At 41.0% G+C, this 20,892-nt stretch overlaps 1 protein-coding gene across 13 annotated transcripts in view; it reads right to left on the bottom strand.

The window, feature by feature from the left end:
• RIMS1 (regulating synaptic membrane exocytosis 1) overlaps window positions 1-20,892 on the bottom strand; it is a 1,970,833-nt gene that overhangs the window by 722,268 nt on the left and 1,227,673 nt on the right. For all 13 annotated transcript variants that reach the window (XM_086926498.1, XM_086926484.1, XM_086926488.1 and 10 more), the window contains one exon: window positions 14,035-14,160. In XM_086926498.1, coding sequence (XP_086782624.1) covers window positions 14,035-14,160 — 126 coding nt within the window. The remainder of the gene's footprint in view (window positions 1-14,034; window positions 14,161-20,892) is intronic.

The raw sequence follows: 20,892 nt of genomic DNA, 5'->3' as shown, positions 1-20,892 counted from the left end.
GCGGACTTGTTTAGCTGGTTCGTGTGCTTTTCATTTTGATTTGGCTCGGAATATTTAAGTATTCATTTCTCCCCCCTTCTATTTTTTGCAGCCACTGGTAAGATGATTGTATCAATAAAAGATTACATTCGAACACCTCTGTCTCAATAAGATTTGGCACTCATGGGGAAAGAACCAAGCCTACTGCTTCAACAGAAGGAGTGCGTCAAGGGTGCATTTTAGCTCCTTTCCTCTTTTTAGTATACACACATGGTCTGGAGGATTTCCTGTTGAGGCAGAAAATTGATTTCCCCCAAGTTAAGGGGCAACCGGTTGCGTTACTTTCGTACGCAGACAACACGGTCCTTATGTCGCTGACAGCGAACGGTTTACAAATTTCCCAGGACTCCTTTACAAATTATATGGCGACGCTAGACTTAAAGGCTAATTTTTCAAAGTCTTATATAATGGTCTGTGGCCCAAAACACGCAGAATCTAGGAGTTTTAATGTTGAAGGCAAACCAGTCGAAAGCGTGGAAAACGTTACATATCTAGGAAATACGTTTAGCAGGGATCCTAAATGGGACTTTTTAATTACAATGAGAGCCCAACAAACCAATAGAGTAGCGGAGGGGCTTTCTAGGTTTGCTTGTAATCTAGGTCAATGGCCTGTGTCACAGATTGTCACTCTACATAATGCAAAATGTGCATCGGCGGCTTCATACGGGGCAGGGGTTTGGGGTCATCAAAAAAGCCGCTGGTTACAAGTGGTAGAAAATAAATTAATAAAACGCTTACTGATGATCCCAACCAGTACGGCCACCTCTTTCCCTCATCAATTGATAGGGCTGGAGGATCGTATACACTTGGCCCCTTGGATTTTATGGTATAAAATTTGGTTGAAAGAAGAACTACAGTTTACTAGGGAAATAATGGAAGACCGCCTTAACCTTGATAAGGTGATGACTATTCCCTGGTGACGGTATGTTAAGGAAAGATTATATGACATTGGGCTTGGTGAGTTTTATGAAAATCCGACAAAGATCCCCATAAATGCCAAAGGCATAATCAAGAAGCAATACAGTGTCCGGGTACATGTGAAAAATTTTCAGCAACAGATGTCTGGCCCGAAATGTGCCTTTTTGCCTAACCAGCAGTACTATCTAGCCTTTTCTACAAATTGTCAGATTACGTTTTTATAAAACCAGCTTTCTTCTTGGTACATTGCACTTTTTGCTTGCTTTTCCTAGGCAAACCGGGTAGGCAGAAACCATAGTTTCTGTCCCTGTGATAACAGTACTCCCCAAAACACTATGCACCTTATACTCTTTTGCAAGCTCTATGATGATCCGAGATGGAGATTTTTGAGACCAACACTAAAAAACATCTCTCTGTGTACATACCTAGAGGGATATGAGTGTTTGCAACTTTTGGAAAATTCTACTGTTTGTTCTGCAATGATGAGTTTCATTAAAGTAGTACTAGGTATTAGGAGACGATATGGAATGTAGTAATTGAATCTGGCAGGGAAATGAAAGGATTTTAGTCTACGGAAATTGTAACATTTTTTAGCATAATTAGTGTTTTAAATTCCCAGGCGAAATTTTTCTTTTTTCTTGGCTTCAAAGATAAAAATGGTCTTCTCCCCTAAATGCACTTAGCACTTTATGTATAATGATAACCTAGCTTGTAATTGAACCTTACATGAATTTTTATTATTTCTCACTGTGATAAATTATTTATATCCCATTGTGATGATTTATGATAAATGTTTTAATGTTTTTATAGTTGATGTATTTTAGAATGCTTTTATGGTTGTATACTAACCGAATAAACTAGATTTGAATTTGAATTCATGGATTGTATCAATATAAATTGTGTATTTCACAACTTTTCATCACTGCATTTAGAAGTAAGTGGCACAATCAGACTTTTTTAGAACCTTCCTAAAACCGCATACAGGATTGGTTCACTCACATTTTTCTCTATTTCAGTTTTTAACTTCCATTGGTGAGGTGTAACCTAATCTGTGTACGTCACAATTTGTCATTGTTGATTTGGAGATAAGTGGAATATATGTCACATTGTTTACGAAAAAACTTTGTCGGATCGGTTAATTAATTATCTGTTCCATTTCAGCTATGTTTCATGGTGCTGGGTACAATTTTTGTACACCACTCATACCTTTGTAATCCTCCGGGGTAGCAGTATATCGATGAAATAGGTGAATTTATTTTCTTCTTTAACTGTTGGGATTTCACTTGTGGTTTTTCTTTTAATACATTTTCTTTTTCTCCACAATTGGTGTGCTGGTATACATTTTCTTTTTATTTCTAGTAAGGTTTTTTCTTCTTTTTTCAAATCTTTAGTTTGTCTGCCCTTTATAAATATTTAATTGTTTTTATATACCTATATGAATATAATTTTGGTATTTAATAGATGTTCTTCGATGCTCAGTTAAATTGATGTTCTGATGATGACCATGTAATCATACAAAGGTCGAAACGCATATGTGGCCGTAATTAACGAAGGACGCATCGTCTTGCCTGTTGTTGTTTCAGTGTTGCCCTGAACCTCACTTGCAATATAATCCCTTCTGATTGACACTTGTCTGGTTTTGTATTGCACAACAAATATTATATGTACCAGTGTCTATTTCTGAGTGCATTGTCTCAAAATTTATTTTATCCATATATTGAAAACATTTTGTACATTTTTCTAATATTTCTGATATGAGCTTTTCTTCGTTTTTCTCTGGTTACTTTTTTAAGTATGTGTAAAGTACAGTGTTTCCTTTTCCAAAAAGCTTAATCTATTTTTATTGATTGTGTGTGAAATTCATATTTTCATAATACCTTGAACCATTGTTTGGACTAAATACTAATTGGAGGGAAGACTCTAAGCATCTATAAGAAACTGCTCACAAACCCTACTAGACCAAAATGATTGTGAACCAGTCGATCTTCTGTATCTTGAAATTGCTGCTAAATGCACCTTAATAGAAGCATGGACCAATCCTGACTCAGTCAATAATACGAGGTAAGGTAAAATGTGTTCCAGTGGTGCTAACATAGGATGATGGACTGATATCTGGCTTGCACTATAAACAGAAATGCTTCCATATCATTTCATTTAAGAAAAAAACAACTTTATTCGAATTCCAAGAATTCATAAAAGCGTGTCACATTTATACAATCTAAAATCCCTATAAAAACTTTACAAAATAGGTATCAGACAGTTATAAGAATCAGTATACAACAAAAATCAAGGATTATCCATCATTTTACGGTCTCGAACAGCATATCAATTTATACATCCAATTAGTGGCATCAGCTCAGACTTTCACAAGAATCTCTTTGCAGTCTTGAGGGATGTTCATACTTGCAAACTCATTGTATTCAGGAGCCAGGCCGATAAGTTCTAAGGAGGTTGGGTCCGGAAGAAGTACTTGGTTGCGGTTCATTGTACATAATGTTAGTAAGGGTTTTAGCTGGATGTGAATCCTTTCTAATAGCAGTAACATTTCTGTGAACCAATGCTATCTAGGCCATTTTTGGGAAACCAGAATTATTTGACAGGGTTCCCTCTTCATTTTGCTGAGAAATCATGGAGAACGCATTCCTCCACGACCAGCCGCAATAAATTGACATTTTTGATTTTCCTGTGTGGCAAAAATAACTAGTGTCAGTTTGCCCCACTGATGGAAGATCTTGTCCAAAGTTTTCTGATTGCGCCCCCATTCAGAGCAGCTATTTTTGTTTCTGCTCAATGTGTCTGACAGAATATTGTTTGTGCCTGGAACATGTTCTTCTCTTATTGTTATTTGGTTCTGCAGCACCCATTTTCAAGTTTCTTGTTCTTCCTGCAATAGGGCTAGAGATCGTGTGCCCCCTTGTTGGTTTACATAATGCATGATGGTAGTTGTCTGTGCGGATCAACACTGACAAGTCTTTTATTCTTGTCAGGAATACTTGGAAACTCAATTAAATGGTTTTGAGTTCTAGCACATTTATATGCATTTTCCTATGTTGTGGAGATCCTTTCCCACTTTTTTTTAAACCATGAAGTTAAGTGCCCTATTCCTCTAGGGAAGCGTCCATGCTAATGGTACATTCGGATATTTGAGGGAGGAATATAACCCCCGTTGACAGATTGCTATCTTTTCCCGACCAGGGAAAGGCCGCTGTCATGTTTGAAGTGATCCGAATTAGGTAATCAAATGATCCCTACATTTGAATCCATTGCCTGTCTAACTCTTCCTGTAAGGGCTACATTCTTAAGTGGGGAAAAAGTACTAGGGAAATTGCAGAGGACATTATTTTCAGTAGCATTTGTGCTAACAGCTTGAGCCTTATTCAAAGACCCAGAACTACTCTGAGAAAAATGTTGATGATCGATGGTAAGACATAAATGTTTACAGTGGTAGACAAGCTCTTGTTGCTTTTGAAATTGAGCAGTTGGTGCCTTCGTCATCTAGTTAGTGAGGTATGGAATGATAAAGGCACCATACCTGTAAGCACTTTTGTCTTAGGTAAGCTGCCACTTGAGCTAAACATTTTGTAAAAACACAGGAGGCTGATTTGAGCCCAAAAGGGAGATTTTTGAATTGATAATGAATGAAGCTACAGTAGTAAATCTCAAGAATTTGCAATGTTTGAGATGAATTGGGATATGAAAGTAAGCATTCTGTAGATCCAAGGTTGACATGTAATCTATGTGATTGAGGAGATGCAGGATGTTTGGAAGAGTAACAATGCGTTAAGATTGTTTCTTCAGGTACTTGTTTAACTGCTTCAGGTCCAAAATAGGTCTTCATTCTCCTGTTTTCTTTATTAATAAGAAGAATTGGAAATAGAAATTCTTTCCTTTTTAGGAGTGAGGTACTTTCTCTACTGCTCCTTTTTATAGCATTACCAGAACATCATGTGTGAGCAAATGTAAATGAGGATGAGGTGCTCCCATTGAGGGAATGTTTGGTGGTTGAATTCTACAGTATGACCGTCGGTGATTTGATCTAACACCCACCTGTCTGATGTTATCTGTGGCCATGGTGTATAAATGTTGAATCTTTTGCTTCAATCGGTTATTGGGATGGAGAGGTTATAACCATGCCTTTTAAATTGTAACTGCTGCCTTGTATTTTTTGTGTAGTCTTGGCAAAACAGCAGAGACTGTTGTAGGGTTCCATTATCTTGATCTTGATCCCTTCTTCCCCAAAATAATTCACTATTGGGTTTCCTCTAACTGATTTATTTAGTAGCCTATTCAAAATCATATGAAAAACAGTCCAAATGTTTAATAGTCAAAGGTAACTGAAACCGTTTTCAGGTTCTTTCCATGACATTATGAAAGTCTATGATCTCATCAGGTATAGAGTCAATTGGTTGTGGTGCAGGTGTAGATGGTGTTGGAATGAAATATTCATTCCATTCATTGGGAGTAGATTGGTTGTCAGGGATTTCCCCTTCTTCCCTGTCTTCACCGAGGAGGCTGATTCATCCTCAGGAGGCACTGCGTCAAATCAAACTAGGCAGCAAAAACGCCTCCTGGTTCAATGATGATCTTAAGAAATCGAAGAAACTCTGTCGCTCCCTTGGGAAGGCCTGGAAAAAAGACCCAAACACCAGCACCAGGGACGCCTTCAAAAACGCCACCCGCATACACCACCAACTCATCCGGTCTGCCAAGAAAGCCGCATTCAAAGACCGACTAGATAACAACGACCACAACAGCAAGGAATTATTCAACATCGTCAAAGAATTTACCAACCCATCAGCCAACTCCAATGACATCACCCCCTCCCAAGCCCTCTGCGACTCCCTAGCTTCCTTCTTCTACAACAAAATCGCAGACATCCATAACAGCTTCGACAACCGACCCGGAGACCAACCCACCCAACCTTCTGCAGGACCTTCACCCCCCTAGAACATCATTAACCACTGGAACCCAATCTCTACCGAGGACACCATCCGCCTGATGAACTCCATCCACTCTGGATCCCCCACAGACCCTTGCCCTCACCACATCTTCAACAAAGCAGACTCCATCATAGCACCACACCTCCGAGATGTCATCAACTGCTCCCTCAACTCCGCCACCTTCCCGGAAAGCTGGAAACACGCAGAACTCAGCGCCCTTCTGAAAAAACCCACAGCTGACCCCACCGAACTCAAAAACTACCGCCCCATCTCGCTTCTTCCATTCCCGGCCAAAGTCATCGAGAAAGCGGTCAACAACCAGCTCGCCACCTTCCTCGAAGCCAACAAATCCCTCGACTCCTCACAGTCTGGCTTCCGAGCCAAACACAGCACCGAGACCGCACTTATCGCAGCAACAGACGACATTCGAACTCTACTGGACAATGGATACACAGTCGCCCTCATCCTCCTCGACCTCTCCGCTGCCTTCGACACAGTCTGTCATAGCACCCTCCTGCAACGCCTCAGAAACATCGGAATCCAAGGAAAAGCACTGGAATGGATCACCTCGTTCCTCACCGGAAGAACCCAGAGAGTCCGCCTCCCACCATTCAAGTCAGAGGCCTCTGAAGTCATCTGCGGCGTGCCACAAGGATCGTCACTCAGCCCCACCCTCTTCAACGTATACATGAGCCCCCTCGCGACCATCGCACACCAACACAACCTCAACATCATCTCCTACGCTGACGACACTCAACTGATCCTTTCACTCACCAAAGACCCTAACACCGCCAAAACCAATTTACACGAAGGAATGAAAGAAGTAGCCGAGTGGATGAAGCACAGCCGTCTGAAACTGAACTCAGACAAAACAGAAGTCCTCATCTTAGGCACCTCCCCCTCTGCCTGGGATGACTCTTGGTGGCCAGAGGCCCTTGGAAAAGCACCCATCCCGACGGACCACGCACGGAACCTGGGCGTCATCCTGGACTCCTCACTCTCGATGACCAGACAAGTCAACGCCGTTTCATCATCTTGCTTCAACATCCTTCGCATGCTCAAAAAAACATTTCGCTGGATCCCCACCGAAACTAGAAAAACGGTCACCCACGCACTGGTCACAAGCCGCCTGGACTACGGAAACACCCTATACGCCGGTACCACCGCAAAACTCCAGAAAAACTCCAACGCATACAGAACGCATCAGCCAGACTCATACTAGACATCCCACGTAAAGAACACATCTCTGGTCACCTGAAAAACCTCCACTGGCTCCCCGTAAATAAGAGGATTACTTTCCGCCTCCTAACCCACGCACACAAAGCACTTTACGAACTTGGACCTGAATGCCTCAACACACGACTGTCCTTCTACACCCCCTCCCGTCAGCTACGATCCTCCAACCAAGCCCTCGCCATTGTACCTCGCATCAACAAAACTACGATGGGTGGTAGATCCTTCTCCTACCTGGCAGCTAAAACCTGGAATTCACTTCCCACTCACCTTCGCCTTACTCAGAACCACCTAGCATTCAGAAAGCAACTCAAAACTTGGATATTCGACAAGTAATTCCCCACCCTTTCTCAAGCGCCTTGAGACCCTATGGGTATGTAGCGCGCTATATAAATCTCTTGACTTGACATGACTTGACTGCCATATTTGAAGTCCTCTTAGGTCTCAGAGGAACAGTTACAGGATGCGGAGCTCTTGACATCCAGGTTTGAGTTGGATGCATAGACTGTGATTCTGATACTGCCTTTGTAGGTTTCGGAAATCTTTTATAGTACTTTTGCAACATGCTCTGGAGGTCTTGAACCAAAGCTAATGGAACCTGAACCGTGCCTTCCAGAACTGGAGGGTGACTATAAAGTTGGAACTGCTTTATCTATTGTCTAGGTGTTTCTACATAATGCTTTAGTGTTGGGAAATAATAATCATCGTAATATTCTTTGTCATCCTCTTCTTGAATTTTGACATTCAGCTCTGAAGGACTATGGGCCACTTCAAATGGGTCTTCATTGTCTGAACCTTCTTCATCAAGCAAGTATCTTGGGGGAGAGAAGAGACTTTGCTTGGAGATATGTATTCCAAAATTCTGATGGCATTTTTTCCCTCATTAATGACACCATCGACAATGTCATTGACGACTTCGTAGTTATGTTTGTCAACAGCGGAGATCTTTTTTCCACCACTGACAGCTCTTCGATGATTTTGAAGCCAGTAGTTTCACCGTTGATGATGGTTTCTTAGTCAACAGTCCTTTTGCCGATAATGCTTGTGTCGATGGTGTCCTCGTCAACGTTCCGAACGTCAACTTTGTCATCATCACAGTTGTTGTCGACGATATCATTGTTGTAGACGTGTCACTCACTTTATGCGGCCGGTGTGGCAATTTTTGTGATGCACCAGTGGTGTAAAAAATGGGCAATGTTGCATCATATTTACAAAGTGACGCATCTAGGTAGATGAGTCACATTGTAAACCACGGTGCCACATTATACCTGCGCCAGGTATAATGTATGCAGGGGGGGGTTTCTGAGGCAAGAAGGGTTGTGGAAGTGACGCAGTCAAATCTATGAGATTTCACTGCGCCACTTCTAAGACGCAAATGCATTTCTATCTTACGCCTGCCTCATGGCAGGGCCCAGCTACTCCACCACCTTCTCCACTGCGTCAGATCTACCAGGCCGGCTCAAGTCCTCCAACCACTGCCTCCCAAAGTATGGGCACCCACTGCACCAGTCGGCCTCTGGCATGTGCAGCTCCAGCCCCTTGGTCTCCATGTGGCCGCCACTCCCTGGGCCAGGATAGCTCCGGGGGGCCCCCTCACCTTCCTTCTGATCATCGCACTGCCTCCACGGGATATCTGCGGCTTCTGGCGGCGGCAGCAAGTGCAGGCCTCGCCCCGTGGCCCGTCCGCTGCCCGCCAGGGTGGGCCCTCCCACGGCCTCTGTGCGAGGTTCCCAAAGCGCCCCAGTCGAAGGCTCGCACAGTGACACACCAGCCGCCGTTGTCCCCCGCCGCCGCTCCGCCCCTAGGGCTGCCTCGGAGCCTGCATGCAAGGATTCCACTCGGCCGCGACCAGACCTCAAGCCGGGGCCTCGCGTGGTCCCGCGATGCGGGTGCGAGGCTCCAGAGCGATGCGCTGCACTCCCGGCCCGGCGACTCGGGGGCGATACTCCGGCCCACAAGGGAGTTCGGACAACGCAGACAAGCGCTGCAGCTGCCGCACGTCCCAGTCACTCGGGGAACGGGTGCGGGTACTTCCTAGGGCAGATTCAGGCAGGATATTTCAAGGGGACAGTGTAGCTCGGACAGAGCTCCTCTTTTAGGCTGCCATCTTCGCCGGCGCTCGGCCACACCCCCTCCCCAATTTTTCCTTTCTGCCTGCCTTTTCATGGCGGGTAAACCGCCATGAAAAGGCAGGATAAAGGACATGGTAATCCTTACAGCTGTGCCTGGTAGGCACTGCCACTTTTGTAGTGATACAAGTCCCTCCGATGGATGGATACATGGCAGTTGGTCTACTCGACTGCCAACCATCCATCCGCCATCCTAATGTGGCGGGCGGTAATCAGGATTACAATGGAGGTGGCACCGCCATGGATGGGCTGTAGGTGGCGGTCCCACCATCATCATTATCAGGCCCTCAATAATGAGGGACAATAAAAGGAAAATATCATCCAAGTTATATGGGAGAAAAGTATGAAGCAAGCGTATTTATGACTGGTAGCAGTAGTAGAAGGCATGTTCATAATGAACTGTGGTTTTACCAAAGATGTTTTGATTAACTGAAGAATTATAACATATGTAATGAAATGTCGACAGTATATGATTCCTGTAAGTTGCTTACAATAAACAACATTTTTTTTAAAGTAATGGGTTATTTTGATTTTCAATGTTCTGACATTATGCAATTTTTACATTCAATTAATGAGTTCACGTCCCTAGCATTACTTTCGTATATTTTTCTTTTAGCATTGATTTTCAGTTGAATTTTACAATGCTATGACCAAAAGAGGAGAAATAGTTAACTCAATGTAGCTGTGCTGAGTTTCTGCACACCAGTCAAATGGTAGGCGATGCCTTAAAAAATATTCTTTCTCATCACTCCTAAAAGGGGTTTAAGCCTTGGCATCAATTTCTCTTTTGTTTATCTTTTAGTTTTGAAAAAACATGAACCTAAACATTCTTTGTTAAAAGAGTAATAATTATTTCTTTTTGTAGCGCCTGTGCTCAGGTTGGTAGGTAAGGCAATATGTCTCTCCTTACATCACAGATGAAGATTTCTGTGAGAACGCAAAGAACTTGTAACATAATATTTTGTTATGGCAAGGGAAGAAGGTAAAACAAAATATACCTTTAAGGGCATTAACAACTGCACAAAGCCTGTATAAGTTTGGTAAGAGTGGCATTAACTCCCCCCGAGTGCACATATAGCAATAGTGGTATTGTAATTTAGCAAATAGAACATAAATTGAAGGACAAGTGCCTAATGGGATGAAAACGTATTGGCATTCCTAATGTATTAAGCCTTAACATTATTCTAAATTATTCTTTCCTTGTTCAATAGTTTTTACAAAGAACTTGGGATTGGTAAGAGAAAGCCAGAGGGAAGAGTAAGTTACTTCCTTAAAGCTGTTGTGAATAACTACTTTATATCTTAGTGTCTGTGCTCAGGTTGTACAGGTTTTCAGTTTCTGAATGCACTTTATAGTGGTGTTACATTTACATTTGCTACTTATGTCTCTAAATACAACACATTTACTTTAGTCCCACGTAAATCGAATTGCTTACTGTATAAAGTGTTTACATCAGCAAGTAAAGTTTTTTTATTGCAGGCCTGACTACTGACTGGCATATTTTTTGCTGGTACTTACACTTCTTGAACCAAGCGCAAAAATCTGTTTTGCCATGGATTTCATCGTCAACGGTGATTTACTTTTAACAAAAAGTGTGTCATTTTCTTTGTTTTGCAAATAGCAACGGTCTCATGCTTTTTCTAATCCAGTGGTACGATGGAACGAGAACATGCAATCCTTGCCTTATAAAACATTTTCCTTTTTTAATAACTGAATCACAAAGAAAAAATATTTTCACGCTGCCTTTTTGCATCCTTGTAGGAAAAGTTGACATGTTTTGCTTACTTTTCCTCTGGGTCAGCCCAATCAATAAATTCCAATGTTACAAGCACCTCCAACTAAGGGGCCGATTCTGATGTCAGACAGACCACAGCATGTCCAACATCGGTCAGGAAATGGAACCGAATGACCTCTTGTCATCCTTTCCAGACCAGCAAGTAGGATGCGACCGAACCCTGTTCGGTCCCAACCCTAAACTTAACAATGGGAGCATGCATTCCAGATGGAATGCATCCTCGCATTGCTAAGTGCAGAGGGGCATTTCATCCCTGCACTCTGTGACAGTCACCTCAAGGTGCCTGCCACCGGGTGCAGGGATCAACAGGGCGTACCATAGGTGCCCCCTAGGCCGCAATTCAGTGGCCTCACACCCATGGGTGCCCTGCGGGGGTCCCATAAGACAGTTTCACACTGTCTTTCTGTATCGGAAAGACCGGAACAGAAAGGCAATGGGAAACTGCCATCATACTCCCACGGCCGAAAAGAGTACTGAATGGTTTCCGGACAGTGGACAGGCTCTCCGAGCCCATCGGAAGCCATCCGGAAAAAAAGAGTTGGATTCCTCGCCGACCAAGCCCATTGGAATGGCTCAATCGGAATGGAATCCATACGGCAAGTCAGATGCATTTAGAATGGCTCCGACCAAGGGTCGGAGCCACTCCTAACCGCATCGGAATTGGGCCCTGAGTATTTCTTTAGGTAATGGCAGCAATTGCCTTCCCATGTTATCTCTTGAAGGTTATTACAATTACATGTACTTCTGTCTTTGTGTTGCTGTCTTACAACTTGTATCTACATTCGAATTTACTAACAAGTCCATGCTGTAGTTAGCTCCTATCATTCGGCTGATTCATTAAGTTCTGCATGATGAGAAAAACATAATTTCTTTTTTTAAACTAATAAAACTATAACAAAAATATATATTGCTCTGAAAAAATCCATTAGTTCATCGTCATTTAAACATTACAGTACTTAAAAAAAACACTACAAAGAGATATGACACAATGTCAAGGCAAGATCTATTGGCTTTGCCAATGCTAGTTCTCCTTTGCTGGAAAACCTTAGTTTGCGCATTCCTACTTTAACATATTAGTCATAAACCTTTACAGTCTACGTAACATTTTGCATTCCATCACCTACACCACATCACATCTCATCACATATATGACCTGCAGTGCACTCGTCATGTTAGCACTCATTAAATTACTATACTTTGGTCAGATTGGGGCAGAAAAACAGGCCTGACACTAAAATAAAAGAGGACCCTCCATTAGCGAACTAGAAAACTGAAAAAGTGGCCCACATTTGCAAATTAGGCCAGTTTTGAACTTGTAAACATGAGCTGTATATGTTTTGCAAGATATGGGTGATTGCATGCCCTTGTACTTGCTGAAGGAAATGTTTGAGATAATACCAGGATAAAACAATCAACACACTAGGTCATAAAATTCGGCACACAAACAACCAAAAAACCAGGCTGTTAATTGACCTGTTAGACCAGCCGTTGGCCAGTCTGTCCCCAGTGATTGTCTCTCCCTCTTGTAAGATTTGCTGTCTGCAGTTCATGCACTAACTTGGAGAAATTCTTAGTTAAATATATGTACTTTAGACAGCACAAAGGCCAAAAATAGGTGCTCGTCCCTGCACTGAACCATCACAGCTATTTATGATATGGCCCTATAACTCAGCGCAACATATGACAATGCAAGATACAAGTCATCCTGAAGATGGAATAATTCTAAACACCCATTATTAAAGTCTATCCTTAGAGAAACCCAATTTTGAGGTCTTATTCACAAACAACCAACATGGACCAGTGAGAAGTCACTGCTACTGGCTAACCCAGTTTGTAATGTGCTACATATACGCACTGAAATATATGAGGAGAAGGTTAAGCTTGAGTATCGCCTCTAGTTATCTGGCAGGATAAACTTTATTAAAGAGGCCAGTGTTGTCGAGTAAATAAAACACAATCCATCAGAGTCATCAGCATGCTGGGTGTAAAGTTAAGTTTCAACAGGTTTAAAGAGCAGTTATTTCTCCTTTTGTTTATCAGTTTTGCTAGTCTAAACTACGTTTTGCTTATCTGGTGGTGCAATGATTTCATCAATTCCCCTCAAAAACTTTTATGCATGACATTGATTAAAAATTACTGTGTTTGCTAGCAGTCTATAGTACTTTTCAAAAATGCCAATCAAATTTGCAACGTTCCTACTGAATGAAGAGAAGCTTATTATAAGGGTTTGAGAAGACCAACGCTTAAATGTGATTCGATAGACTACAGAGAGATAATAATGGTACCAGGGTGTTTTGCAGTATAACTGTCCACCATTCAGTCAAGAAAAAAACGAGTCAAATTCAATACCTTTTCATCTAGAAACAGAATGAAATACCATCATGTATTGCTTCTCAACAGTTAAGTTCAAATTGACCACATAAATGGGAAACATACATTAACTTAAAGGGACAGAGTAACATTTGACAAAATGTAATTTTTAAAAACTTTAATAATACAATATCAACATTCTTTTGGTGACTAAGTAAAGCCTAATTGAGGGGGGAGGCTCTTCTGACAGTTGGAGATGAACACCGTGTGGCCAGGAGAGATAGTGAATGTTTGAAAACAGGGAATATATTGTCCTTATCTGCTATGAGGGGAGTACGGCCCTTCTACAGTATGACTAAAACATATTTTCCATTTTATTTTAGCAATCCATTTAGATAGGTGGAAATAAGCATGCACACATGTTAGGAGATGAGCAATTTCATTGTTTCTTATTAGATATCGGAATAATAAATATTCTTATTTCATGACCTATCAGCAATTGTCCATAGTGTGCTTAATTAAATATTTCCTATAATACACAACACAAATGTTTCACTGTAACAAAGAACAACCTGTTCTTGCTATTTCGACTATTTTCCCATATATGTTTACACTACATACAATATGGATTACAAAACAAAAGAACAACTATTTTCTATTAGAAAAGTACCTTTCTTGCTCTGACAAATACTGACTGTCCACATCTCTGTGTCGACGATCAACTGGACTTCGAGAGGCATCATGGTGTCTAGTTGGAGAACGTGATCTTCTCATTTGATAAATTTCATCTAAACTCCTAAGAAAAGAAAATAATAAAACAAGAAGTGACTTTATTTTTAGTGTTTTATTATTCAAAGAAAGATGTACAAGTCTTTTTATGTTTTGTTACATGGCCAGAGAATTCATTATGTGGAAAAATTCACCTAGGCAAATTCAAGTTCGATAAAAACAAGGCAATCGAAGATTCGATATGGGATCATTGAAGTTAAATGCATTCAGCAAAACAGATGGTTAACAGATATTATGTCCACCATTTCAAGATTTTCCATTAAAAACTCTGCATAACAGCCCGATTAGAGGACTTAAATGTAGGACAGAAAACCTGATATTTTCTAAAAAAACACAAGAGAGACTTTTTCGGTCCAAATGTAGGTGCAGAATGCCACAATCACCAAATCATATTCTTCAATCTACTGCAGACTATCTCTCTCAAACAAACAAACAAACAAACACACACACACACACACACACACACACACACACACACACACACACAATAATGGGTAGCTGTGAAATGTGTGCTTATATTAAGTGCTACCAGTGACATTTATGAAACAACAATCGCAAGGCAGAGGAACTGAAAACAAGCACTGGGTGCAAGGCCTCATTCTAGGGCGCAAGGTGCTTATTCTTATTCAACTTTTTTAAACTGTTACTGGCAGGTTCATCTCAGATGAAAGTCAACTCACAAAAATATCACGTGGCATGTCTGCCACTCAGAGTTATATCTTCCTACGGAATGGAAAAATATTTGAAACAATAGATGAAGGGTAACGTTTGCAGTGCTACGATTCCTTTCACTTTTAACCAAATCATCCCCATTTTCTGCAGTTTCATGAACATGGGTAATGCTGCTTATTATTGTTGCATCAGTAGCCATGTCCTCCACCGCTCCAAATTAACAGCACTACCGACATAGAATCTTCTCACATACAAAACAATGAAAAGTGAAGCACTCTTCACTGGTTCCAAATTAGAGCCAGGTGGCTAACTTTTTGTGGTTGAAGAATACATGTCCAACAAACTATGAAATGCACACAATGGTCCTTGAGGAACCACAGAGCATTTCACAGATCACAGGGGTGGGATTTCCTTTAGACAGACCTATTCAGAGTGACTACACTATAGGTGGCCGGTAAACTCCACCCTTCTGGCGTACTTTTTCCCACTAAACGATCTGCTTGGAGCGCAGAGTTTGGTAAAAACTCCACTAACCATTGAGTGGCAAAGTTTTTCTCACACATGGTTCACCTGCTGCAGAAACAAGCAGAGGCCTCTGGTGCTCTGCGTGGTGCCGTTTGAGCAAATTTTACATCCCGGCACAAAAAATCTGTCCTGCTGACCGGAATTCTGCAGCTAACAGAACTTTACAGAATCTCACCGAGGTTTTAGGTAACTCTGCCCAATTACGCAGAGTAAAACTCTGCGAGTTCCGCCCACCCTTACGATGACCCTACAAACAGTAAAACGTACTTCATTGTCTGTGTGGTTGTATGTTACAATAGTGTCCATTATGACATCGTCCTACCACTGAATCGTCACAACTGTATGTCCTACTACCGCATCAGCCAGGTAAGATTAATATTTATTTTACTACCCCATATCCCTAATCTACTGATTTACAATATTTTTATTTATTTGTTTATTGTAATTGTAAATGTATCCCTTTTCTCTCTTTGTATTTTGTTAATTACTGTACAAAACCTAATCCTAAATCCTTAATATATTTAAACAATTTCTAATTCATTTAATCTCAGACCATTTATTTCAATATAGTTAATTTAAAAAAGAATTGTATTTAGCAAACTAACAAAGAGCCTTAAGTGGACCTACGTTTTTAATAGGAAATAACTGGTATTCTCCTTTTACAGAAGTCTGAGAATATGGATATTTTCCCTTTAGAAATATCTTCTCATTTAAAAATCTTTTTATTATTTAACAATGTTGTAAATAAATACTATTAGAATTCTTTTACATCCTTTTCAAATATTACATTTTTGGGAAATAATTCATATGGGTTACCTTTTCTTAAAATAGATTATCCTTTTATAGATATTTATTTTGGTAACCTTCACTGCTCCTTAGAAGTAAGTGAACATTATTTTATTATACTAGCTCACCTTTTAATTGTTTATTCAGTTTGTAATGTATTTACATTAAATAAGTAACCTTTACCACTCTATTCATTTTATCTATATCTTCTGAGGAGTTTACAGTGGAATTATTTTGACGTCATTTGTTTATTTCCTATGGTTTGTGATTTGTTATTCATATATCTCAGGAGGAGGTCTTTTGATGAAACGTTCCTATTTAAAATGTTATCTTATTACTTATAATTATATTATAATATAATATGAATTGTATTTTAATGAATAACCTTGGCTTCAAATTGATTCATAAATATGTTAATATTTTTTTAAATATAGCTACATCTAATTGATATATCAATGAGGAGCTTACCTCACCCATTTCTAATGTATTACTATATTTAATTCAATATATTTACCATAATTTAATTTTCATTTAACCTCCTTACCCACAAAATTATGTAATCAAATTCAAATGTGTTTAATTATATTTTAGTGAATAGTCCAAACCTTAAAATAGAAGATTAAACTCTAGAGGTGTGTTTGTCAACCCTGAACTGACCCACAATGTAGTTGTTGTGTCAATGTAGTCGGAGCATTGCAATAGTCAGACAATGTACTGGAGGCGATGTAACAAGAAGTTGAATATTCCTCCATTTAAGAAACAAGAATTGGAAATTACAATTGGTCTGGCTTTAATAATCTGTACTTTCGACTTATACAGGCACAATACTCACTCTATACTTATACAGACAAGTGTTTTACTCTCTATTTGCACACACATTGATACAACACTCACTGTGAGCTCACACAGATATTTCACTCGGTCTGCACTCACACCAGACACTTCAGTCACCTTACATTCATGCAGGCACAACTCACTCTATATTCTGACCCTTTCCAGCATTCATACATACTGCACTCACTCTGCACTCATACCAGACACTAAACATTTGTATAGCACCTACATGTTGGTACTGTTTTGAAATCAATAGTCTTCTAGTTTACCAATTGGGTTAAACTTGGGCAAATAAGACTCCAACTGTGCTTCTGTCTCCTAATACTACAAAAGATGAGCACATTCAAACATAGTTAAAGAAGTAAACACCCAGGGCATGCAACCAGCATTGTTATGTTTCAAACATTCACTGCCATTTTGAAGGTTCTCACTTTTAGTATTAGCGTCTCTCAAGGCAAATTTGTTCCAAAAGCTGCATTTTTTAGGCCTGCACCTATGCTGCACTTCTATCCACAAAGTAAACAAGCATTGGAAATGCAATAGGTCTCGCATTAGGAAAGTTTGAGCGATTGGTATTGTAAACGACACTTTTTTTATTTATGTGTTGGTTTTGAAAATAGCAAAATTAATAGCTTTGTCAGTTACAATGTCAATAGTTTTAACTTTCGCAAATGTGACACCTATAGCATTCGTAATGCAATGTGTGTTGTATTTATGTGACTTAGATGTATTGATATTACAAGTAACAATGGCTTTTAATTTTGTAAATAATTAATACTTAAATAAAAGTTATTGTGATTTATAATGGCAATAGCTTAAACGTTTGTAAATAACTTTTGTGAAGATTATGTTCAGTGTATTTTATTGTGACGAAAATCCAAGAACATTGCATTTGCACCTACACACACATGTGTTGTAGCACTGAGTGGGGTGAGGGTGAGGGGTGTGTGGGTGAGGGTGAGGGGTGTGTGGGTGAGGGGGGGGGTGAGGGTGAGTGGGTGTGTGAGTGTGTGATGGTGAGTGAGGGGGTGTGAGGGTGAGGGTGTGTGAGGGTGAGGGTGTGAGGCTGGGTGAGAGGGTTGTGAGGGGTGTGAGGGTGAGTGAGGGTGTGTGAGGATGAGGGGGTGAGGATGAGTGAAGGTGTGAGGGTGAGGGGGTGTGAGGGTGGGTGAGGGTGTGACGGTAGGTGAGGGTGAGGGTTTGTGAGGGTGAGAGGATGTGAGGGTGTGTGATGAATAAAATAAAAATAAAATAAAATACATTTGTATGCGCTTGCACAATGGCAATACAAAAATGCTCAATGCATAATGGCACGTTTGCATAAAGCTGAAAGTAAAGTCAGACATCAGCAAAGTAGCCATCTTTAAATACAAAAGTATAGCCTTCTGATAAAGGTAGTAACAACCAAAACACTTCTGTTCGCCAATATTAAAAATGCTGTGCAGTTAAAAAAGGAATAGAATCAAACATTCTGAAATGGAAAATAAATATACACACTTAAAAATATGAAGACACTTGCTATTGAAGTTTTTCAATATAAGTTTAAGCCTGGGTCGTACTTACTCGAGCTTTCATACTTCTGCCCTTTCACGTACAACTAAGACTTGACTGTCGGCTACACTCCAATATGGCTGCGCCTTTCCCTGCGAGTATTAGTCTAAGGTTGTAATATGCCGGCACAACCACAGTGCACACGGCCTTTCAACCTGATTGTTGCCCTGGTAACGGACGCCGCTGAAACGCTTCTGAAGGAGCGGTGGTGGTGGAATAGGCAGAATCCTGGTGAGGAATCCCAGGGGCAGACGGAGGATGGAGAAGGACAGCGGGTGGGGATAGATCTGGGGCAAGGGGTGGCATATGTGTATGAAGGGAGGCGGGAGGAGAACGAGATACCTTGTCCTTTTTTTAAGATATCCGTTGATTTTTAAATAGAATGCGTTATTTATGTAATTTGGTTAGTATTACAATTATTTGTAAGTGGTGCGGGGAGCATTGGAAACCCCCCGTAAACCACTCTGATTGCAGCGCAGCACAGCACAAGGGTAGCGTTGCTGAAATGAGCGTGCAATGAATGCTCGACTAAGTTATGGCAGCAAAGCTTCCGGGGATGTGCTCCTGCAGATTTGAGGCCCCTCTCTCTGCTGTATGTGTTTGCAGCCCTCCCGTCTCCCCTACTGATTAAGGCACCCCTTAGTAATCAACATACAAATAGCTTTACTAGGACATGCTTGTATATGACAACTACTATTATTTAGCACGTTTCTCCTCCATCTATAGCATGTAAATAAACCAATGGAACTAAAAGGCATCGTCTGTGCTGTACTTCGAGGGTCAATTTGAGTCCACAGTGGCAAGTGTGGTAGTCAGGGCAATAAGTGGAATGAAAAAAAAACCAAGACGGAGGGCATTGCTGTGGGGAGGGGGGAGGAGAAATGCGACACGGCCGGCAGGGGAGGGGGCGGAGCGGGGAGAGCGGCGATGAGGGTGTGAAGCAGCAGGGGCCTTTGAAGTGAAGCTAAGCTTCACTTCAAAGGTGTGGGAGGAGTGCGGCTGAGGGAACAGATGGCGATTTGATGATGTGAATGCGCATTTTAGGTCAATGCGCTTGCGCATTGACCTAAAAGCGCATGGGCACAGCATCAAATCGCCCAGTTGGGTAAAGTCTGTTTAAGTCGCTATAGTCTCGCTCTGCTCAATGCGCATGCGCATTGAGAGGCGAGACCTAAAAATGCTAGGATCCTCTTTAAAGCTTTTATGTGACTGAAAGATTGAAAGTAGGCGCCCAATAGGCTCTTCGAGTTTTGCTCCAGCTTGAATCCTGCTTGTGTTTCTTTGCTCCTCATGCAACAGACCACCCTCCCCCTTGCCAAAAAAGCACACACACCCAGGATGAAACACATCAATTGGTTACCTTACGCAGGTGGCATTGGAGGTTAGCCCCAAAACACTTCCAGGCCTAAAGAGAGGCAGTATTATATTTCATCTCCAAGATATAAACAGGCCAAAACTTTAAAAGGAATTCTTCAGACTGTGTGAAGGGACTAGGCTAGTGGACTTCACTGAGAGTTAGCTTCAAAGCCTCTCCTTGTGGTATGATGGGTGGAGTTATGAGGAGGCTGAAAAACAAAGCGAGTCCCTCTCAGGCTTGGAAAAAAACATCCATCCTACCCTAAGTAAAGAAGGCCAATCCCCCCTCCACAGATCCGAGCAACTATTGGCCTATATCTCAGCTGCCTTTGAAGCAAAAACAGTAGAGAAAGCCATAAACCAAGAGTTGGCTTCTTTTATAAATGCAAACAACCTATTAGGTCCAACTAAAATCGTATTCAGAAGCCAACACAGTACAGAATCAGCCTTGATTGTGGCATCAAGGATCATAGGGTCTTCTCTAGATAGAGAAGAAAATGCTACATTGATCCTGTTAGACCTCTCTGCAGCATTTGACAGGGTCAATCAAAATCTTTTGGTTGGCTGTCTCTACTTAATAGGAATTAGGGGAATGCGTTACCCCTTCAAAAATATATTCTGTCAGAATGGGAACAAAGCATCGCCCTAGACAAATGTGTATTCAACACTTTTGTTTTCCCATAAGCAGTGCTCCTTAATGCCCACTCTTTTCATCGTATATGTCACATCACTAACTAACCTTATAAAATAATTTGGGTTCACAGTTATATCTTATTCTGATGACACCCAGATTGTGGTCTTGGCTTCAGGCAATCTGGACCACACTGCTGTCAAATTCCATGTTTGTATGAGAGATATAGGAAACGCGAATAATAGTAATTGCCTGAAACTAAACTCCGGGAAAAATAAGGTGCTCCTGTTTGGAAAAAACAACTCGTTTTGGTCTCCAACTTGGTGGCCTCAGGAAATGAGTGCTCTCCTTACACTAGTAGAAAAGGTAAGAAATATAGGAACC

Source organism: Lissotriton vulgaris, chromosome 6 (assembly GCF_964263255.1).
Source record: "Lissotriton vulgaris chromosome 6, aLisVul1.2, whole genome shotgun sequence".
Lineage (NCBI taxonomy): Eukaryota > Metazoa > Chordata > Amphibia > Caudata > Salamandridae > Lissotriton > Lissotriton vulgaris.
Note: the sequence above shows the minus strand (reverse complement) of the source record. Positions and strands in the feature narration are given on the sequence as shown.